This window comes from Anguilla rostrata, chromosome 15 (genome assembly GCF_018555375.3).
Source record: "Anguilla rostrata isolate EN2019 chromosome 15, ASM1855537v3, whole genome shotgun sequence".
In the NCBI taxonomy this organism is placed as follows: Eukaryota; Metazoa; Chordata; class Actinopteri; order Anguilliformes; family Anguillidae; genus Anguilla; species Anguilla rostrata.
In genome coordinates, this window is record NC_057947.1 from 9,362,647 (window position 1) to 9,387,065 (window position 24,419).

General features: G+C 40.8%; 1 protein-coding gene across 1 annotated transcript in view; it reads right to left on the reverse strand.

The window, feature by feature from the left end:
• The window catches only part of LOC135241237 (low-density lipoprotein receptor-related protein 1B-like), a 457,371-nt gene that overhangs the window by 241,807 nt on the left and 191,145 nt on the right, over window positions 1–24,419 (reverse strand). Inside the window, exons 9-15 of the mRNA XM_064311460.1 lie at window positions 14,453–14,675; window positions 13,326–13,512; window positions 12,313–12,456; window positions 10,082–10,318; window positions 9,467–9,647; window positions 2,508–2,727; window positions 1,310–1,499 (exon numbers count right to left, since the gene is read on the reverse strand). Coding sequence (XP_064167530.1) covers window positions 1,310–1,499; window positions 2,508–2,727; window positions 9,467–9,647; window positions 10,082–10,318; window positions 12,313–12,456; window positions 13,326–13,512; window positions 14,453–14,675 — 1,382 coding nt within the window. The remainder of the gene's footprint in view (window positions 1–1,309; window positions 1,500–2,507; window positions 2,728–9,466; window positions 9,648–10,081; window positions 10,319–12,312; window positions 12,457–13,325; window positions 13,513–14,452; window positions 14,676–24,419) is intronic.

Below are 24,419 nucleotides of genomic sequence, written 5' to 3' on the forward strand. Positions count from 1 at the left end.
CCTATAAGCATTATTCTTTGTTGACGCCATTGCAGTTCCTTAAGTGTCGCTGTTGATCTCTCCGTGGCTGATCTATCCCATCTGCTCAGGACTGAGGAACAGCCTGATCCAGGCATCAATCATCCACCCACTTTGACTTGACCATGATCAAAGGGATATTCAGTGATTTAAAAATAATGCACTCCTGATCTATGCCTCTGTACAACATTATCATTGAGTTGACGTGGCAACTGTCCTGTCGTAGAAAAGCAAAAATTGGTCTTCACTGTTGAATATATACTTGAAATTCATCCTCTGGGTATTTAATGAAGCAATTTTAGACTTAAGAGAGTACCTTGTTCAAGGGCACAATGCCTTACCTGGTATTCTAATGAACAACCTTTTTGTTACAAGCCTAGCTCCCCAAACATTATAATGCACTGCTGCCCTACTGTAACTGCTTTTAACTGGGATGAAATTACACCTGAAATATTCATTTATGTTCGCAAAGGGACTGAATGCTGTGTATTGTGTTTTACTATTCATTTCTGTTGAAAAGTACAAGAGTTTCATCTTCTGAAGTGATAAAATGGGAGACCCGTGCGAGGGCTGGAAGACATTTTTTGCCACCGTTTGTGTGGTTTTATTTGACACTATTGCTCACAGTGCTGGTGTTTCACTTGCACGTGTCCTCTGAGTGTCTCATATCACACACAGGATGCACACACACTGCTGTTCAGACTGCCCTTCTCTGGGTTATGTTTGGGCACACAGCACACACACACAGAAAGCTAAAGTAACACCCCTAAACATGGCATACAGCGTCTTACTGTTAGTTCTGTCAGTAGAATAAGGGAAAGTAAATGGAAATTAGAAAAAAGGTACATTCCACATTTTTTCATTCCGCACACAGGAAGACTTTTTTCATGCAGAGTTGTGACTGTGTAGAATAGCCTTTCAGCTCACGTAGTAGAGGCAGAAACTCTGGGTATTTTCAAGACCAGGCTTGATCTGGTGTTAGATACTATCTAGTCTGTACGTAATCAGAGCACTAGGTACAATTTAGTCAGGAAAATAGAGAGCATTGCTGGGCTGAATGGCCTGTTCTCGTCATTGTGTTTTATTGTGTTGTGTTTTGTTGTATCTTGCCCTGCCGTACCGTGCTGTGTTGTGTTGTGTAGTGTTACCCTATGTCATGTCATGTCGTGTTGTGTTGTGTAATGTTATGCTGCACTGCATTGTGTTGTGTTCTGTTATGTTATGAAACGTTATGCTGTGTCATGTTACATCGTCGTACCGTGTTGCGTAGTGTTGTGTAACACCGCTGTACCTTGCTGGCTCTGAGCGTCGTAGACCCGCAGCCCAAAGAGAGGTGGCCTCTCCCTCCTCAGCAGTGTGACGTCGCCCGATGACAGGTCCAGCTGGAAGATGGAGGCGTTCATGTAATCTGTCCAGTAGATGTTGTTACGGTAGTGCGAAATGCCAAAGGGGTGGTTCAGTTCCTTGCCGTTATAGACCACCTAAAAAGGATAAAACAAATAAATTAAGAACAATGAGGACTCAAGCAAAACAAACATCTGGCAGCTTGAGAAAGGGTATTCAAACAAACGCTCTGCAATTTGGTAAATATTGTAGTTAATGCAGCCAGGGCAAAGCCAAAGACAAATTTCCAGGAATGGATAATAAAGTTTTCTATTAATAAAGTTTTTTCTATTCAATTCAATTCAATTCAATTCTAGTCTATTCTGTCTGCACAATGTCTGACAAAACTCTATGTGTCCACCTGGGTAGGAGCATAGGTCGCTGCTCCATTGCACGTCCCACACACCATTCACTCACACACTCATACCAACAAGCAGTTTGGACTTTTCAATTAGCCTACTGCATGTCTTTTGACTGTGGGAGGAAACTGGAGTACTTGGAGGAAACCCATGTGACACGGAGAGAACATGCAAACATCCAAACAACAGTGCTACTCACTGCACCACCGTGTCACATGTCCATAAGTTTAAGGTGACATTTAAGACTCATATACACAGTAAGTCTGTTTTTCTTTATTAATTAGGGAATAATGGGGCTGGAATTCAGTCCACATTTTCCTTTACTTGTTAAACACAATGACCTCTGTTCAGTCATATTTGTCCTTAACATTGACATGTAAATACAAGCATTGCCATTTTTCTTCACAAACTCAGTTGGGAGTTAGTTTTAGTGATGATTGCTTAACTTCTAAAATGTGTTTGTGAAAAAAAAAACTTCTAATTGTAATCAAATTTTAAGACGAATGCTGATTAAATTCAGTGCAATTATTGAAAAGAAAAATACAATTTTGTTCTTCACAATCAGTGAGCTCAACAATCAACTCCCTAACCTTTTTTATGAAGGAAAAAGAAACACTTGCTCTTATTTTTTTCTGATTTGTATGTTGAGGACAAATGACAGCGAGTAATGGAAGACAGGCTCAATGGAATTAATCTCAACTGTACTGAATCCCTTTTGTCTAACGGAAGCACGCCTCAGTGAGTCACCGTTCTGCTGGTGCCGTTGAGGAAGATCTTCTCGATGTGATCGTAGTAGGCATCGCACCAGTACATGGTGCTGGTCCCGTGGTCCAGGGTGAGCCCGTTGGGCCAAAGCATGTTGGAGGTGACGAAGGTCTGGCGGTTGGACCCATCCATCCAGGCCTTCTCGATCCTCCCGATGCTGTCGTTCACCTCATCCTCCTCCCAGTCCGTCCAGTACATCCAGCTGCAAGACAGGGCCAGCCATTATCGCACAGCCGTGATGAAAGGGCGGCAGTGTAGCGTAATGGGTAAGGAGCTGGACTTGTAACCTAAAGGTTGCAGGTTCAGTTCCCAAGTAGGACACTGCCGTTGTACCCTTGAGCAAGGTACTTAACCTATATTGCTTCAGTATATATACAGCTGTACAAATGAATGCAATGTAAATGGATGCCGTGTAAAAATTGCATAAGACGCTCTGTATAAGAGCATCTGCTAAATACCTGTAATGCAATGAAAGAGAGGCACATTATTCTTCAGCATTTCTGTCACTGACACAACTGCAAAATTCTAAACTTGTTTTAATTATTTTCATAATTGATTACCCAAGAGAAAGTACTTGGTTCACCCTAATTATTAGACTAATTATTATTTTATGGCTATGCATAAAAAGTGCTGTAATTTCTTTATGCAGAAACCAAAATGTCTACAGAGCCAAATCAAGAAAAAAAAATGTCTTAATCCCAAACATTATAGAGCACACTGTATATAATATAATATAATATAATATAATATAATATAATATAGTATAATATAATATAATATAATATAATATAATATAATATTTAGCTAAGCCCTCCAGCCCTGTTTAGCTCCAGTCCAGGGATACAGATATGTATGTGTTTTGAGGTTTAAGCATCCTAAAACAAGAGACAGTTCTGTTCAACAGAATAAAGTCAACTACCCATTAATTAAGAAAGGTGTTATTGTTACATCTTTCATAATTTTTCACTTCGATATAGAGATGGACATCCTGTTTTGCTGCTTTACTGACTGACAGGATGTCAGTGGTACACGCATGCATTTGGCACAAGGGGGCAGGAACGGTGACCATACGGGGCAATCACATTGTGTAAATACGTAACAGTTAATGAACCCCAACACTGCCTCAGACCCCTCACTTCTGCTTACAAACTGCTCTTCTCTCCCAGAATTCCCTCTGCCAGGAAGTTAGCCGGACAAACATGCAGACTGGTTTCATCCTTCCATGTTACGAAGCTGCCATAAGACCTGAGTGATGCCCAGCAATGAGCCTGGTTTAAACTATGACCCATTAAGCACTACAGGAATGGAGGTGGGACGGTCATCATTTTGAGCTGATTGGGCCCCTTCTCCCTCACTGTGGGCTGTGAAGCTCCTTCTCCCGTATAAAGGGCAATGTCACCCTACCTGCATCTGGAATGAGCCGTGATTCATGTTCAGCGCACATGACGGAACGTGACAGAAGCTAATCGCCACTCTCCTGACTCTGCGTCCCACTGACCCAATAAATAACGCTGCACGCGTGAGGGAAAGGGACTGACTGACAGCCTCAGCTAAAACAGACAGGCTCCCTACCCAACAGCACGAAAAGGCACGTCACGTGACCCCAAGCAGAGGCCGCAAGAGTTAATCCGGCATCTTATCGAGGTGACGCAGACAGGCACGGAGCCGGCACAGATACAGAAATACAGAGGGAAGAGATGAAAAGGGAGAAAGAAGAGAGCGGGGGACGCTGACTTTACCTGGAGAACAGCGCGCAGCAGGACAGACAGTCCTGCGGTCTGATGTCTGTGGATGAGCGTGATGCAACACAATGACTGACAGGCCTCCTTTTAAGCTTGGAAACAACACCGGGCTGATGCAACATTTAAACACGCACAAAATATGTAAATAAATAGGTACGACAAAACAAACATCTTATAATATCGTTCCATGGTAATATGCGAACGCCCTAATTCAACGGATGTTGTTTTTTGAACTAGAAAAAGTGGTTAGAACAGAAGAAGATGTTTCTTGCATATCTTACTTAGTAGACGAGGCATATAATTTGGCAATAAAGTCACGAAAGTGGCTGAACATAAGCACATGATTGAAAACTTTGCTGAATGGTACTTGCATGTTTTTGAAAATAAATAGCCTACTCTCTGTAGTTTTCTTGAAAAATAATTTAGCAATAGCGTGACATGTATCCAATAAAATGCAAGTAACTTGCACACGACAAGTAATACGTTTAGTGTTTAACCTGACTGCCCTGAATCTGAGTGAAAGGGTTAGTTGCAAAGAGAATGAATGAAAGAAAATGGTAAACAACAGCCTGTTTCTCCAGTAGTCCGAAGACCACTAAGATCACAGTTCAAAAACCAAAAGACAGTTGAATATTCCGAACAGCCTGGGGTGAAGAATAAAAACATGCCAGATGGGAAAACAACATCAGACACACACCAAACACAGAGAAACCAGGCCCAGATGCAAGGTTCTGATTCCTCAGATATCAACAGCAGATAAGCCCTAATGTCCACCGCAACAAATGTTAACTGATTGATGTTAAGCATCCAAAAATCATGTACTAAAATAAAGAAAGGTCCCCATTTTATGTTGTTAAAAACATAGGGGGAATGGTTAAGAGAGGGGAGAGCATGGTTGTGCTGACTGAATGACGTGTGGAAGGCTGGAGGTGTGGGAGTGGAGTCAGACAGGGACTGTCTGAAAGCAGACAAATTTGCATATTAAATATGTCACTGAAACCAGGGCTAAACACTATGATAGTATGATCAAAATAATATTATCAAAATATAATTATTGGTGGTTTTAGCCTCTTCATAGAGTGAATATATTAGGAGATAATCAAGCACAGCTATTGAATACCTCTAAAAAACAAGTTTACTTCAGCTTCTAACAAAAGAATATTCGTACCACGTCAGTTTCCGCTTGAAACTGGAACTGTTTACAAAAATGTAGATTTGAACTGCCAGACCTCAACGACCATCATCTATATACACATAAAGATGTTCAATCAATGATTTCTATTAAATTTCACAGATTACATTCAAACTTGAATCTAAAGGAACGCAATCTTTGAAAGGCATTCTCTAGTCAAGCTGATCTCTGGCCGCCAATAGTTCAGGTGTTCTGTGCTCTCTCCAGAAGGTAATAAAGTAATAAAACTTACAAAGGAGAGAAAACTCAAGGTTCGGGTTTTGTAGAGATTTGCAAGACCCGCTGTGTGGCTATAATAGCCCCAAGGAAGGTTCCTTTGATGTTTGTGGAGGGGACAGCGGGGATAGAGAGAGAGCATTTCTATGGTCAAAACAGACCAAGCTACTAAATCACAAGTGACACTGCCTGGACTGTGAGCAAGTTTTTCAGATCAAATTATATTGTCTGTTTCTCAAAGGCGATAATATGAAAACTAGATATCCAACATGTCCTCTACAGAAACATGTCAACAAGACATGCAATTTGACTAGCTGTGCCCAAACTTTTGCAAACCTCTGGAGTTACTGTTCCCTTTAGTTCAGCAAATCTGTCAAATCAAATCAATTGTGTCCAAGCAAAATGGCGGTTCTACACAACTTGGTAGTGTCCTCTTTTAGTGGACAAAATACACTGATAATATCATAGCAGGTTTTCCCATAGTACCAAGAGCCATCGACTGCACACATATTCCTATCACTGCTACAAAGGACAACGGAAGAGCATTCAGAAACCACAAATCAATCCCTTCTATCAATGTACAGGTATGAAACGGCATTCAGAAACTGCAAATCATCCCATTATATCAAAGGACAGGTCACTTGTGATGCAGGTCACTTCATTAGTGATGTGTGTGCTAACGACCCTGGGTCTTGCTGTGACTCCTTCATTTTACAGCAGTCAGGGGTTTTTAATAGGTATGATGATGTTTATTTTAATAAATGTATAAAACATGCATTTATTAATATTATGCAAAATTACGGGCATTTTTTTGGAATCTACTGTAATCTACTGTATCTCTTATCTTAAAATAAATTGATCTTCTGGAGAGGACTTTGGATCTCTTGGTTTTCTGACAAATCTGCACTGTCCATTGGAACTTATGATTTGTACATCTATGTTATATTACACATGTAACAGATAAGAGCTCTCCTCCATAATTTAGTGAGGATTGTGTTTGAATGACATAGTTAACCGTGGATGTTTGTATTATATTTCATGACTTTCTGGTGCGACCCATTGCATATGCCTCTATATTTGTTTTAATAAATGCAGTGACATCATTGACCTGGACAGGCAAGTGCTTTCCTTTTTTGTTATCTTCCTGTGCCATTATTCATACACAAACTGAATATCCACAGTAGAGCCATTAAGGTCAAGTGAACCAGCACCATTTTTCCATATGTACTTCAACTTGTTATTAATTTCAATAAAGCTTGCTGTAAAATGTGGAACATCAGGGCCAAATGCACAGAAGGATTCATTTGTGGCCAGAGGCTCTCTGAATGCTGTAATACTATGTATTTAGTAATTTGTGTCTTCAAAGGAAAATAATGATTAAATGTGTATCTGTAAAGTATATCTTTACAGTGCAGTGAAAGATTTAAGATGTTAATTTTCCTCATCTGTAATGAATATTTTACACACTTTTCAAGTATGTACACAGCCAGCAAGGGCACTATTTTAAGGTTTCCATTGCTAATTGAAAAGATATTGGTTCACACTTAAAAGATGGCTACAAAGGTTTCCATTGCTGAAATAGAATCATATCGTTTTCAATAAAACATGACAAAAAATGACTGAATGTATAAAGTTAGTGTACATATTTAATTGTCCATAAGGGTATATAAACGAAACAAGTTGATTGACAGGTTATTGTGAGCTACTGTATAGTCAAGAGTAAATCCTGGGACCACACTGAAAACATGAGCTAAATTAGAGAGGAATCAGAGAATATTTAATGTAAACAGAAGCAATTAGGCATATTGTTTGTGGACAGGAACCACATGCAAAAAACATCTAGATTATTATATAGTATATTTTATGCACATGCACTATGAATAATGAATGTGTCACTTTTGGTGAAAGTGAAATGTTAAGCAGTCATGTTGGATTAGCCTATATGTGGCATGTCACAAAGTGCAGCCACAACTTTGGATGGACCAAAAAACTTAATTAAGATTATTGTATTTCAAAATAAATACGAATTGAGATTCAATTAAATGTAAATATGTATCGCAAAATTAGCTAAATTACTGCACTGCCATTAAAAGTATATGGTGCTCTTAGGCTCTTCTGGTTATGTGCCTTATGTCCTGGGGGGCATGATGAGTTCAAAAGACAAGGAAGGTAAAATTCCACCTAAAGATTTGACATAAATCGTTCATGGACAGTAACAAAACAGAAAACCCATATTTGGTTTTTATACCATGCCACCATGAAGTTTGTTAACCTGTATTTACTAAAGATAAATTGACTGACAGTAATATAATTTGTAAAAAATAACCTGAAGTAAGCAGAAATTATATACCATATTGCAACATAACAGTCTAGACATAACAGTCTAGACATCTCTATGTATCTTAATGTAGCCTAACAACTTATTTTGTACTGACCACAGCATTCTCATTCAGTAAGAATGTCCTTGGGAACAGAACAGACTCCACTGTGATGGAAAAAGTGATGAAAAACAGGTCTGCTTTCAGCCTGGCAACCTGCATTAATACCATTCTTTTAGAGATCATTTGCCCAGAACACAAGATGAACCCCTTGGTTAGAGGCGAGGGCTGTGCATTTCTGATTTACGGTGTTACCTACTGATGAGCAGAAATGCCTGGAATGCACAAACCGTTCTGCTGTATAGTGAGTTTCTACTGCAGGAGAGCATGCGGGACAGCTAGGAGGGGTAATATAAATCTGACTGCCCTAATTTACACAGATCCACTGATCTAGAGGCACGACTAGCACTTTACACTAATCTAGAGCCATGACAAGCACTTTACACAAATCTAAACCCATGACTAGAACAACAGACTGATCTGGAGCCATGACAAGCACTTTACACTGATCTAGACCCATGACTAGAACAACACACTGATCTAGACCCATGACTAGTACAACACACTGATCTAGAGCCATGACCATGACTCTGTTTTACACCAGGGTGACAAAAACATGTTGTGGTGAAAATATTTTCAAAAATAGTACTTATTTATTTATTTATTTATTTATTTATTTATTCATTTATTTATATGTTTCTTGTAGTCTAGACTTCTGCATAGTAGAATATATGGTGGCTGAGATTAACACCAGATACTCATGTCCCCTACAGGGGACAGGAATGAATTGCTGGGTCTGGAGAGGTTATGCAGAAAACTTACATGACAACTTTTGTTTTCCAGAGTTATATCAGGAAGAAATGTAACACACTCCCCATTTCTGGCCTGAAAGCCTCATTATTAAGAATTCCCAGCACTTTTTTTCTGTGTGAAAGCGTTAAAATTCAGCAGAGTATGCTAACAGAACTAGCACACAGAGTGAAATGAGGTTCGTACAGCTCTATTATGTGTTGCAGATGTGATGACAGCTTGTTCCCTGGCCAATCAGCAGTCTCTAAGCACACCTGCACTCGCTACAGAACCAGGTGAAATACCTGTCTGTGACTGTGTATTGGGACAGAAGAGGAGTGCACTAAAATAGGTGCAGATTATTAAAGCAGCACGACACATTTTAGCAGCACTATTACAAACAAGCTAACCAACACCGGCACAGAGGCTGGTTTAAAACAGGCACAAAACACAAAGACATAATGGGAGGAGGAGGAGGAGGAGGAGGAGAAGGAGAAGGAGAAGGAGAAGGAGAAGGAGAAGGAGAAGGAGAAGGAGAAGGAGAAGGAGAAGAAGAAGAACAAGAAGAACAAGAAGAAGAAGAACAAGAAGAAGAAGAACAAGAAGAAGAACAAGAAGCCCTACCCGTTCAGAGGATCCACCACAATGGCTCGGGGGTGCGACATGCCCCCCTCCAGAAGTGTTTTCCTGGTCTGGGCCGGCCTCTCTAGCCGGGCCACGCTGATCGTCTTCCTGTATCCGTCATTGGTCCAGTACAGGTTATTCCCAATCCAGTCCACCGAGAGGCCTTCCACATTATCGAGGTCTGAAAAGCGAGACGTTAACCGAGCCTGACTGCGCGCTCCCTCACTTCAGCGCAATTTATCACTGCCTCCACTTCCCCGTCCATTCAATTTAGACCTGAAAGCATTTCTGCAAGAGATTTATCTTTCGCACACATGAAAACAAAGAGAATGCAAGTAGTCTTGTTTAAAGAAACACATATGGGTATTCAATGTTGACCCATACGCATTTATTTCCTGGCCTTATTGAACCTGTGTTTTGTAGTTGTCCAACGAGCATGATATGCACTTTTGTGTCACTTTGAATAAAAGCGTCTGCTAAATAAATGTAATGTAAATGTAATTTCAATGGAAATGTATAGAATGCATTTGTGAATAACACCACCACATTAAATAGTAAAACTACTGAAGTGGCATTAATAAAAGAACAGCGTTCAGAGTTGAGTGCAACACTCACCAGCTTTGAGTATAGTTTCCCGGCCACTCCCGTCAATTTTCTGTCGACCAATCAGAAAGCTGGTAGTGTCGGCGAAGTATATGTAGCTTGTTTCTGCGTGGAAATCCAGCGCGCGCGGGCTGACCAGGTCCTCAATCTGCACCATGTGCTCGTCGCTGGACTTAATATTCATGTCCAGTCCTCGGATGATGCCGGGTCTGCCTTTTCCGTAGAACAGGAACAGCTCGTTCTTCGGTCCTGCAGATGGGATTGCTAAAATAAACAAACCGACAGCAACTAATCTCCTCATCCTCTCCGCTGTCAGGGACTAATTAATGGACATAATTAGCCCGTTCTTCTTTTTTTTTCTAAACTCAGCTCTGTAGATTGAGTAATTTGGCAGTCAAAATGTATCTAAAGACAGCTAAGCTTAAAATGTTCCCTTAATTAGAATAAGAGTTAGTTCCACCGATTAGACGTTATCAAATTAATCACCATTTCGCTCAGAACGGTCTGTGATTTTAGGGGGACAGCGACGCTCAACGGGGATGTCGCTTTCGCCAGAGAAAAATGGGAAAGTATCATTGCTGTGGACATTTAATTTTACAATTCATTAGTACCTGCCGGAGCCGCTATTTGTATTGTCTGGGATGTTCATTTGAGCTGACAGTGATGTGCGCTCGGGCAGTGTGGGCGGAAACGCAAGTGCACAAAGCCGTGGCCAATCTATTGTCCACATCAAAGCACACGGAGTGGAGCCCGCGAATCGGCCCGGAGGGCTCCCCGAGGCAGCCGGTGATTCGCAAACCAAACATTCTCAGTCCCCTTTGTTGCACATGATAATAGTTTCTCAGCAAGCCGGGGCTTTCGCTCCCTTTTTACAGCAAAGAGAGAGAGAGAGGCAGGGGGAGGGAGAGAGAGAGAGAGAGAGAGAGAGAGAGAGAGAGAGAGAGAGAGAGAGAGAGAGGGAGAGAGAGAGAATGTATATATGTACCTGTGTGTGTATACGTATATATATGATCACATTATTCCGTTTTTACTTTTTGTCATTTGATGTTTCATACAAATGACAAATACATGCAAATTTTGTCATGCCAATAAAGCACTTTGAACTTGAATTTGAATTTGAGAGAGACTGTCAGTCCCCAGACCTGGTGATAAGACACAAGCTTCACATCGGTTCATACCTTTAGTGATGTGGCTAGTCACAGGGAGAAAACCACTGCATGGGGTCACATGACAGAGCGATTTCCCAGCATGCACAGCTGATGAGTCTCAGTAAACATAGAGAACCAACCCAGGCTGGACTGAGCTCGTCCTAATTTCAATCGTATTAATATGGACGGAATGCTTATTGTGTTACTCATTTACCCCCTTGTTTTTATTGTCATTTACATCATCTTTATTGATCAGAGTCGCCAACGAATCCAGATAAATTGAAAAATGTATGAAGATGATAATGAAATATGCCTGTTGTGGGTCAATAAAACAGCATCAGTTTAAAATGGCGGAATCCCTGGGAGCGTTCATCTTCATTTCTTCATGCAGAAGGCTGCATGACTCTATCCGCACACAGGTCCCTTAATCTTCCCGCTTGTCAATAAGTAAATGAGAAAAAGCCTGTCTCAATTCAGTGTGTTAGGCTACCAGCCACAGAAGCAGAGGGATGGAATAAGCACAAGAAAGCAAGCCTAACTGTGCAAACTGTAGGGAAAGTATACGCTCCTAAGACCCAGCAATTCATTTTGGTCCCCTGTTGGGGACATGAGTCTCTGGTCTTAATCTCAAGAACCATATATTCAACTTTGCTGAAGCCAACACTACAAGGGACATCAATAAAATTAAATTATATTTAAAAAAATATTTTCAGTGGATTTTTTTTTTTTGTCATCTGCGACATGTTTAACATCAATAAATGCTTTAAAACTTAAACAGTTTTTCTGCAGGGTCTCCAGTCAATTATAAAATATTGTTTTTATTATCATTATTGTTCTATTGCTCTACCAGCCAATCATCTTAGCTGTGTAATGTATAGGGCATAGACAAGCCTTGTGGTAGCTTGTATACTCAATACTGAATAAATTAACAATACACATAACCACACACACACACACACACACTCTCTCACACACACACACACACACACACACTCTCTCTCTCTCTCACACACACACACACACACACACACTCTCTCTTTCTCACACACACACACACATACACACACACACAGGTAAGTAAAGCAGGTCACTGACTCTTGCAGGATGTCCCGTCGCTCCCCAGGCTGAACCCGGCCCGGCAGCGGCAGGCTCTGGATTTGTAGCTGCCGCTCAGCAGACAGATGTGCGCGCACCCTCCCGCCTTCCCAAAGGCGTCGGCGTCGCAGGCGTGGCTCCGGACTGCGGACACACACACACACAAACGCCGCGCTTGGTTATCCCCACAGCCCTAACCCTAACCCTAACCCCCACCCACAAAGAGGTTAACTCACAGAACCTCAACCTAGGCCCATATCCAATATTTCTATATTTTCTCCTAACTCATACATACAAGTAAATCAAGTTGTTTTCTCTTTCATATTAAAAGACGGTTTTGAGAGTTCAGAGATCACCAAAGTGAACTCTCCAATTGGTTTCTAAAGAAAAATAGAAAATATAACCCCTTGCATGTATTTGTCAGGCAAAATCAATACAGGCCTCTGAACTTTTGCTGGCCATGTGCCTGGATCTTCTGTGCAGTTCTATGGACATGTTAAGCAGTTAAGGAATGGGAATAAAATGGAATAAATATTTTATTTTATGTGTATTTATGTCTCAGACTGTTTTTCTTCTTCTTACTTCTCAGCCTCAAAATGGCTTCTTTCACTTTTATTGGCATAACTCTGGTCCTTATGTCCACAAATGCCAATAACAGATGACAAAAGCGATCAAAAGCCTAGAATCAAGACTAAGTACTGAAAGCTCTCTTATACCTGCACTAAGGAAGCAACTGAACACACCTGACTAATAAAAAACACTTGTGAAGCTATTTGTCTAAAATATTATGGTGCCCTGAAATGGGGGAACAATGTATAAAAAGTGCTGTAATTTCTACATGGTGATACCATACCCTTTAATAAAAGCTGCAAATCGGCACTTTAACCACATGTGCATTGTTTGATTACAAACCTAAAATTGTGGAGTACAGAGCCAAATCAAGAATAAAAATGTCTTTGTCCCAAATATTATGGAGCTCGCTGTATGTAAACACAAATGCATGCGCAGTTCACCTGTTGGCTGGGTCAGTTTGTGGTAAACGCGTATTTCTCTGGAACTCCCCATGCTGGTAATTGTCTGCCGGTCCGTGCTGTTAAAGCGATTTATCTGTAAAATGTCCACTTTGGATCCTTTGGTGGGTTCGGCGTGTGTCACAAACAAGTAATCTTCAAAGACCGTTAATCCGCGGAGGTATGACACCTAGAAGGAGAGACGTGAGGTCACTGAGCATCGTCTGAAAAACACAGGAGCCTAATCCTGAGCGGGTGCCTTTCCACGGCCTCCGCTTTAATCTTTCCCAGGCAGCCGGTATAAATTGAAAGCATTTAAGAAGAGCGATGGGGAGCTATTAACGAGGATATCCAAAAGTTTGTCCAAAAGTAATCAACAGGAAATGGCAGCTAGCAGAAACAAGCGGGCTTTCGGCCAAAAGTCCCATTAGAGCAGCGCAATGGCGGCCAAAGTATGTCCATAAATGAACAAATAAACACCTCAAAATGGAGGTGGATAAATGCTACAGTAAAACTATGTTACTTTTAAGGTCCACAGCGTGCTCGTTTTAACAGTGATTTATGACTAAACACGATTGGTACAATTCTCTTTTCCCTTATTATACTATCAGGAATAAACTTAAAAAAAGCTAAGTCTTTAAAAAAATAAAAAACAATATTCGCCAGGATCTACTTTAAAATCACCTATTTCAAAATTTAACTTGAGAGACAGAACGCTAAAACACTATTAGTTGCATTAGTGTCCAATTGACAATGGACAATTTTTTAACATTCCTGAAGAAAAATCTAACTGATGAAAATAAGACTTGAATTTTGCTGCAGTAGTTGAGTTGGGCGTCATTTTTTAAAATGCAAACAGCCCACCGATATAATCAAGGAGGGGGTGCACTTTGGGTAAATGTATTTGTATTCATGAGACCTGTGTCTACAATCAACCAAAAAAATTCTCAAAAGTGAATTATATTTAATTAATTTAATAAGCACTGAGAGAAAGAGACACAACAGATAATAAATTAATTTTGAGCCTTTTCGTTGATTGTAGACACCAATCTAATGAATATTCGTTTGCGCATTTTGTCAAAGTTCCTGGGAACAGCAGCTGAGAATCTTATAGGCTAACTGGTACTCACAGAACTCCCCTGAATAACGCTGTGCCTGTTCTTCCCGTTGTAATCCACCACCTCGATGTAGTCCAGGTAGACGTCCGCCCAGTACACCAGCTTCTTCACCAGGTCCAGGGCCAGAGCCGTGGGCTGCTCCGTCTTGTGATCCACGACGCGGGTTCGGTTGGTGCCGTCCATATTGCACCCCTCCACTTTGCCCACGCTCCCGAAGTCCGTGAAGAAAAGCTTACTGGGAGCGAAAAGGGGAGAAACGTTCAAAGACGGTCATTATTCTTTGGGAACAGCTAATGCGCGGTAATAATGTGAATTATGAATTTTTCACAGAGCCCCGTGAAGCCCTGTTAATGATAAGGAAAAAAGGCTATAAAATGCCATTGCCATTACTCAGTTTGCTCCGGCACTCAAAATACAAGATAAATCTAAGCTATAATTTAGGTAAAAATTGTTCAAAGAAAAAACATTCCTCATCAAAAAATAAATATTTTTCTTTAAAAAAGTGTTAAAATTATTGACACTGCTACAAAATCTAACAGATGCATATTGCAAATGTTTTTTGGCTGGACCAAACGCGAATGTCTGTGACTGAGTGACTGAGTGATGAAGGTACACTATTGGTCGGCCGGATCACGTGTGTTAGGTCCAGCCATACATTAGGTTTTAACCTGGTCTTGTTTAAGTTCATCTTTAGGTCTTTAGGAAGTCAAAAGTTTTCATCCATGACTTCCAGATTCACGGACACTTGAGGTGACACATGCTAAACTTCCTTGGTCAGGGAAGACCAGAGAACACACAGATTAAACGAGACAAAAGGCACTTTCATAGGGTGTGCATGTAGAGTACTGTGTACTTTCAGAGGATGTGAGTATGAGTTACTGTGCACTTTCAGAGGATGTGAGTATGGGGTACTGTGTACTTTCAGAGGATGTGAGTATGGGGTACTGTGCACTTTCAGAGGATGTGAGTATGGGGTACTGTGTACTTTCAGAGGATGTGAGTATGGGGTACTGTGTACTTTCAGAGGATGTGAGTATGAGTTACTGTGCACTTTCAGAGGATGTGAGTATGGGGTACTGTGTACTTTCAGAGGATGTGAGTATGGGGTACTGTGCACTTTCAGAGGATGTGAGTATGGGGTACTGTGCATTTTCAGAGGATGTGAGTATGGGGTACTGTGTACTTTCAGAGGATGTGAGTATGAATTACTGTGCACTTTCAGGTGATGTGAGCATGGGGTACTGTGCATTTTCAGAGGATGTGAGTATGGGGTACTGTGCACTTTTAGAGGATGTGAGTATGAGTTACTGTGCACTTTCAGGGGATGTGAGTATGGGGTACTGTGCACTTTCATAGGGTGTGCATGTGGAGTACTGTGTACTTTCAGAGGATGTGAGTATGAGTTACTGTGCACTTTCAGAAGATATGAGTATGGGGTACTGTGTACTTTCAGAGGATGTGAGTATTGGGTACTGTGCACTTTTAGGGGACATGAGTATGGGGTACTGTGCACTTTCAGGGGATGTGAGCATGGGGTACTGTCATTTTCAGAGGATGTGAGTATGGGGTACAGTGTACTTTCAGAGGATGTGAGTATGGGTACTGTGCACTTTCAGAGGATGTGAGTATGGGTACTGTGCACTTTCAGGGGATGTGAGTATGGGGTACTGTGCACTTTCAGGGGATGTGAGCATGGGGTACTGTGTACTTTCAGAGGATGTGAGTATGGGGTACTGTGTACTTTCAGAGGATGTGAGTATGGGTACTGTGCACTTTCAGAGGATGTGAGTATGGGTACTGTGCACTTTCAGGGGATGTGAGCATGGGGTACTGTGTACTTTCATAGGGTGTGCATGTGGAGTACTGTGTACTTTCAGAGGATGTGAGTATGAGTTACTGTGCACTTTCAGAGGATGTGAGTATGGGTACTGTGCACTTTCAGAGGATGTGAGTATGGGTACTGTGCACTTTCAGAGGGTGTGCATGTGGAGTACTGTGCACTCTCAGAGGATGTGAGTATGAGGTACTGTGTACTTTTAGAGGATGCGAGTACTAAGGAATGACAAAGTTGTTACAGGGGGGAGTGGGCTTAAAATCATGATTAGGCATTTGAAATTGAATACTAAATGTGTAATACATGCTTTAAGCACCCAACCTTCTCCAATACAAATGCCCAGTTTTCCCGTTCATCGGTATGCCAACAGTAAGCTAATTCATTTTGCTAATTATTTGTGCCATAGCAACATTTGTTTGCAGTAGGTGTTCAAACCTTTGAATTTTTAATAGACTGACAGCTTATGAAACATATTGCTTTGGTGAGACATTTTGCTCATAACCATCCTAATGCTATGTTCTGAAATGGCACATCCTTACAGCACAGAGACATGAGGGTGATATGATGTCACTCCATTATTCCTGTGCAAAGCTTTTACAGAATTTCATCCCCAAGGAAGAGGCACAACGTCAGCACGGATTCATGAAGCTACGCGCATCTACATTTCTATTGAACAGTCAACCGAGAGGAACCCAAATGAAAGTCCTGTCAGAACACATCTCAAACCCCTTAAGGCTCGATGTTTCCTTCAGTTCCCAGATTCCTCTTTTGTCTTGAACCTCCTCAAGGATTCCCCTGGCTGCTTCCCCTCTGATAACGCACATGCTTAGAGGGGTCCCATGGAGAAATACTGCCTTTAAAAGATGCACCCAGTAGGATCCACCAATCAGCACGTGGCTTCAAAAACAACACCTGGGCCAATTACCAGTGTTTGAAAATAAACGTCTTGATTAAATTTAAGTTTTTACTAAGCTATTTATAGTGTTTCAAATATAGTTTCAAATGATCTTCAAAACAAGATATATGTTTGACTTTTAACTTTTATCATATTTCATTATATACAGTCCTAATTATAATCCCTTCTCTCCTCCAATACCACTGATCTCTCCTTTTTTAATGACATATAAAGTTCTATTCCATTTTGCAAAAACATCACTGTGTAGGTGTATTTATTCCACTTCTGCTCCTTGCCATTTCATATTGTGTGAAGGACCTGAAGGTATTTTCAACCCTGAAACCCTGAAACATACTACTGCATGCCAGGGACTTGTATGTCATCGAAATGTCATGTGAAGTAATTAAATACATTAAATACAAACAATCTGGTGCTGCTTCTAAAAATGCACCAAACAATAACACTCACATCATTAACAAGCAGTATTACACACAATAAAGACTTGGTGTAGGTGTAGTCATAGGAAATTAGCATATGCTATAAATGCTGTGATACATTGCATTGGATATTGTTTGACAATAATCTATGTTTAAATGTATATGTCCCTATCAAATAAACATTAAATAAAATAAATAAATAGTCTCAAAAGTAACATGGCTCTCATAACCCATCAGTAAATAGTCAACCATGTTCACGTGTTATATCAATCTTCACTCCCCATGGTCATACACTTGTCACACATTGCCAGAGAACAGACATTCAACTCAAAAAGGAAAAAAAAAAGGAACCGTTTTATCTCAAGCCGTTCCCGCTGCGGTCGATACGAACGCTCTGCGACGGTCCCTTACGGCTCCGGTGGGTCCGTGTGTACTCAAGGCTGATCGGGCCGCTTGCTTTGAACAGGGATCTCTGCTTCTCACTCAACACAGTTCACTTGTGCAGAAACAAAATAAATATTCTGACACTGTTCTCATACCAGAAAAATAAACATCCAAGCAAACATTTCCCACTGCTGCTTTTATATAACACATAAAAACAGTGTAGCACGGGTTCTTCAGGAAAAGCTTTTCAGAAGCATATTTTGTTTTGTATATAGTTCACCCTCTGGCTCTGATTCATGGTCAGGTGTATCCCTATGAATGGGGGTGGGGCAGAGCGGTGGGGGGGCGGGGGGGAGAATAAAATGATGTGTGAAAACTGTCATAAACACAACTCCTTATGAGGTGGCAGGGTAGGACACATGAAATCCTTCATGAGTTTTCTAATTAGAAGTTTTTCAACACTTCACATGAACTATATGCCAAAGGTCACATAACTACCATGAACATGACACATGACATAACAGCTGTCCTAATCGGGCACACAGTGCTGCAGCTTATGAAAAATATCATAAAGAGCAGCCATAAAGCATGCTGTGATAATCATCATACATGTCACACCGTTTGGATTATAATTACATATTACTCGACACCAGTTGTTGAACTGTGAAATGTTAACAAGCGGGATGGTGGTTGTTGGTCTGGAGTGGGGGTCAGAGGTGGGGGGGTCGAATTTAAATGCATCAATTGGGCGCTCTTTGAGAGGAAAATTAAGAGGCTAGGTCTGTGAAGAATTTTGTGCTTTTGTAAACAATCCAACCAGCTGTATCACTTATTAAGATGCTTGAGTCATCAAAGAAATTACAAAAAGTTGTCACATATTTAAAGTGTTTGGAATCATAATGTTGCAGTAAAAATAAGGTACCACCTGCTACTTCAGAGTTAGATATCACAACTAAAATCTTGATGGTGAATGAAAGTTTACGTATCAAGGGAAGTATTTCTACACCAAAAAAGAAAATACTTAAAATAGCTAAAAGGTTTAATAAACAGGTTTGAAGCAGAGATTCTCTATAAGGGATATATTCCAACTACATGAACATTTGTTTAACCACTTTGTTCATATCGATGTAAATGTAGTCCTGTATCAAACTTGGCCAGCCACTAATAATTTATATCAGAATGCTAACATCCACTGTATCACTCCCTCACATAATCAACTTAACGTTAGGCTACACAGTCGGATACAGATAGCTTTGCTAACTTGATGCTGGAAATTATGTTTTAAATCACAGCAACCACTTTCACATCAATGCAGCTGGCGAATAGATTCTAGAACATGTTCTGGGTAACTCTCCCCACCTCCCCTTCAACTCCAAGCTGCCGATATGACAACAAACATTAGTGCGGCAGCTTTGTTCAGGAAAGAATGTCCCCTTTTTTAGAATCAATGCATTTCATTGTGCAGAATTGCCTATCGTACCAGGGGGGTGGCTTTTCCAATTTCGGTTAATAAGGGGGATGGTGCACCCACGCGTTTGACGCCAATCCGAACCCTGCTTGACAGTACGCAAGTTTCATGACGAAAGTAACAGAAGTGTCTGCCTATCATTTCGTACATCCCCCTCATAATACTCTTGTTGGTCCTTCATAATCGACGATGACCACAATCACCATTGGCAGAAACTGGGGAAGCGGTGCTGTGTGTACGCAGGTGGCTAATCGGTCCTATTTTGCCACAGTAGGTGCCATCACACTGAGGGCACCGCATGTCTCCCTGCAGCTGCCGGAGGCTGGACACAGCGTGGACGCTCAGTGCTCCTGCCTTGCGGAGAACATGGGGTTCGGCTATTTGATGTTTGGCAGTTTTCGCGAGCAGGCCAGATGGTTGAGGGTGCTAGCATGCTGTCAGTGCACAGTCCATGTGTCACTGGCTTAGAGTAGTCCTGTTGTCAGGACAACTGCTCTGTAGACCTTGAGCTTGGTGGTAGTGCTTACACCATGATGGTTCTAGACAGTTGACTGGGGTCTCCCAAAGGTAGCGCTGGCTTAGGAGAAGCGGGTGATGATTTCATCATCAAGCCGAGCGTTTGAAGATGCAGTGCTTCCCAGACAAACACATCTTTCAACTGTGTTGAGTGTTTGGCTGTTTACTGTGATCTCCAGCTATGCTTCCCTGGTGGCGGTGGGTACATGACTGTTGCTTTCTTTGTACTGAGTGTCAAGCCAGAGTTGTTACAGGCAGAAGAAAACAAATCCATGCAACGTGTCTGTGTGTGTGTGTGTGTGTGTGTGTGTGTGTGTATGTGGGAGCTGCTATTGAGCCTGCATTCATCGGCGAACAAGAAAGTCACAAATGTAGCTTTGTCTTTGCTGGTAGACAGCTGAGATTGAATAAACCTTAATCCGTGTGGTACTGCAGATCCACAACAGGATCATCACTGGTGAAGGCACCAGTAAGCATGGCTCAGAACATCAGGCTAAAGAGTACTGCTACCACTATGACTAATAATAATAATAGTAATAACAATAATAATAATAATAATACTAGTAATAATAATAATAATAATAATAAAAATAAAAAATAACAGCAACAAAAATACCAATAAAAATAATCTTTCAAAACAGCAAAAAATAGAAAAATAACAGAAAGGAACATTTGACTGCATTTGATGCCTATGATTAAAATTTTTTCACTACAACCCCCCAACCGCCATAGCACCCACAGCCACTTGTGCTTCAGCGCAGAACAGAGGTGCATTAACTGTGATCCAAGGCTCATTTCCAAAGCACGCCTAGCGCTCTGCAGGCAAGATGCAGAGCACGATACAATAATTAATCCACTTATGAGTAGTGGTGTTTGAAATCCTCACTGAAAATACTATACACACAAAATCTCCATCAGAGCCAGCCTGCGCGGTTAAATGTTCGGTGCTAAATCAACTCTGATTGAGTACATTTGGTCCCTCTTGTACCCAAATAAACTGGGCTAACAGAGTTAAATTGAGCACACTGAGCATTTTACTGTGTGAACTATGTAATTAGCAGACTTCGAGAGGCTGTAGCAGTGAAACACAATTAGCCTCATTACACCAGGGGTTTGACTTAGCCACACCACGGCTGCTTTTGCTTCTCCTGACAATACAGCAATTTGCTAGTGTTTCTATATAGGGGAATGTGTAATAGTACTAGTGTTCCTATATAGGGTAATGTGTAATTGTGCTAGTGCTCCTATATAGAGGAATGTGTAACAGTGGTAGTGTTCCTATATGGGGGAATGTGTAACAGTGCTAGTGTTCCTATATAGGGGAATGTGTAACAGTGCTAGTGTTCCTATATAGGGGCATGTGTATCAGTGTTAGTGTTCCTATATATGGGAATGTGTATCAGTGTTAGTGTTCCTATAAAGGGAAATGTGTATCAGTGTTAGTGTTCCTATATAGGGGAATGTGTAACAGTGCTAGTGTTCCTACATATGGGAATGTGTAACAGTGCTAGTGTTCCTATAAAGGGAAATATGTATCAGTGTTAGTGTTCCTATATAGGGGAATGTGTAACAGTGCTAGTGTTCCTACATATGGGAATGTGTAACAGTGCTAGTGTTCCTATATAGGGGAATGTGTAACAGTGCTAGTGTTCCTATATAGGGGAATGTGTAACAGTGCTAGTGTTCCTACATATGGGAATGTGTAACAGTGCTCGTGTTCCTATAAAGGGAAATATGTATCAGTGTTAGTGTTCCTATATAGGGGAATGTGTAACAGTGCTAGTGTTCCTATATAGGGGCATGTGTATCAGTGTTAGTGTTCCTATATAGGGGAATGTGTAACAGTGCTAGCTCCCAGTGAAAGTGTATGAGAATAGTATATGTGATAGTCCTGGCGAAGCCAGGTTCAATACTGAACAGTACTAGGCATTTGCAGAATCTCTGTTGAGAGGCAACGCAATTTAAATCACTGAGTGAAATTAAAGCATAATTGATTTTAGAAAGGCACATACTAACATTAGTGACAGCATTTCTGAAGTGCTAATCATCTACAATTGTTTTTAACAGTCAGAAAATATGTTTAAATATGCCGAGAGACACCACTGCAGATCATTTACAGCAGATCTATTAAATAATTAGGCATAGAACCAAACTGCCATTTATGAGTTCCTAAGCAGTTAAGTGTTAGATATCCAAATATTTTTGGTTCATATTCAAACACAGACATATTATTACGTCAGTAAAACTAATATTCGCATTACATTCAGTTTCATTTAATTTTCTTTCAGCCACCGAATTGAGATCAATGTATAAGAATGAAAAATACTATATAGTGCATATTTTTTTCTTTTTACAATATGGTATGTTAATTTAAATGCATCATTAAGATAACAAAGGTTTCTTAAAAAGAATACAGCACTGAGCTTGGATTATGACAAAAAGGACAAAAAGAAATATATGAAAATTGTGTATACCCTGATCGGCTAAATTCAGAGAGGCAATGATTTGTGCCTTGAAACAAATATAATAAAAATGTTAAAGGTCCAGGAAACTGGATTCAAATTGTGCTTATATTACCCAGAAGTGACAAATGATTGTCTTCTTAATATTTCTTTCAGGTTTTTAACCCAGCCATAACCATTAAATTGTAATAAACTCTATTAGGTTATTGCGACCTGTTCCGCAGACAAGGACAGGATGGGTGTGTGCCCTGCGCTCAGTAGCATTCATATCCGTAAGACACGTCATATTTAAAGCTGCTTGAAAGCTATTTAATAACTAGATAACGGTAGGCCTACTTACCGATCCACCGTGTTCTGCGACAAGTTCCAGGCAAAAACAGGCACTGCAAATCTAAACTGTACGGGTTATTGCAATATTGCAGAGCCCGTGGGCTCTAGACATAAAACCCATTTTTTGTAGGTCTCTTCATTTTTGTGAAAATAAAAAAGCGTATTGCTTTCTCTGCATTCAGCGAAGGGGCAATGCTTAGGCATTTTCCTCTTAGCTTGCCTTACCTGCACAAAAATGGCACCATGTACATATTACATGCAGAAAGGATTTCACCGAACTTAAGGTTTTTGTTACGTAACTAACACCCAGTTAACCCCACCCACTGAATACCTGGTGTTTAGCCAAGGGGGAAAGCAAACCAATTTTGACTCAGGCGTTTATACATTATTATTATTAATTAATTAATTTATTTTTGGCAAGAATCATTTAAAAATAGTTTGTGAATGCAAAAAAAAAAATATTAAAACAACACATCAGCAAAAAAATAAATCACAGATTTCAGTTTCCTGGACCTTTAAATAATGAACACACCCATCAGATGGTAGGGTGTAAAACAACAGCCCCCACAGCGGCAACAGCACTCCTGTTTCAAAACAGGGAACAGACATGACTCCACATGCTCAGAACGGAGAAACAGCAACATATGCATCCAGCTGGTTAGGGCTGCTGGTAATGGACACAACCGCGTTCCATCAGCGACCAATAAGAGCCTCGATAGGCTGCCCCATGTGTAATGCGTCATAGCCAAGCAAACAGAACATTAGTCAAAGCAAAGGGAATCATCCCTCAGTTTACATTGAGGGAAGGAATGAAAGAGGAAATATAAATCCATTATCTCCCTCCTTACCCTCAGTTGCAAGTTGGAGTTCTCCAAGTTACCCCCCCCCCAAAAAAAAACAAAAACATATCAGGAATATGCAATTTTTTGAGTCCACTTTATTTAGAAGTAGGGTTTAGTAAATCACACTTCAAGGAGAATAAATATATAACAGATTGGTGGAGAACCACATTGACAACTACACTCGAACCGATCGAAAGTAATGCTTTCTTTTTATTGTAAAGGCACTAGTAATTTCCCTCCATCCATCCAATGTCTAACCTGCTTATTCCTGGTCAGGGTTGGGGGCGGGGCATGCTGTATCCCAGATCCCATCCCTATCCCAGCAGGCAGTGGGGAAGAGACCGGAATATGCTTTGGACATGTCGTCAATACAACACAGGGCCCACACTCACATGCTCATACACACGGGCAATTCAGAGGCTCCAATTAGCCTACCTGCATGTGTTTGGACTGTGGGAGCAAACCGGAGTACCCGGAGGAAACCCACACGGACACGGGGAGAACATGCAAACTCCACGCAGAGAGGACCTCAGTCGGGCTTTGCACTTGGCACTTTCTTGCCGTGCGGTGATAGTGCTTATTCACTGCACCACCATGTAATGATTAGCAGTGGTAATTTACAGGCTGTAAAAGTGCAGACTTCATCATGCGCAGTGAATTTCTACAATACATTAATAATACATGGTTGGATTGAAGTGGCCCTCAAACCATTTTTTAAGAGTGTGACCGTGAGAGCAGAATTATTGAGAAACGAATGAAAGGCAGCTTGGTTCCAGAGAGTTTTCTTAAATATTCTGACAAATGCAAGTTT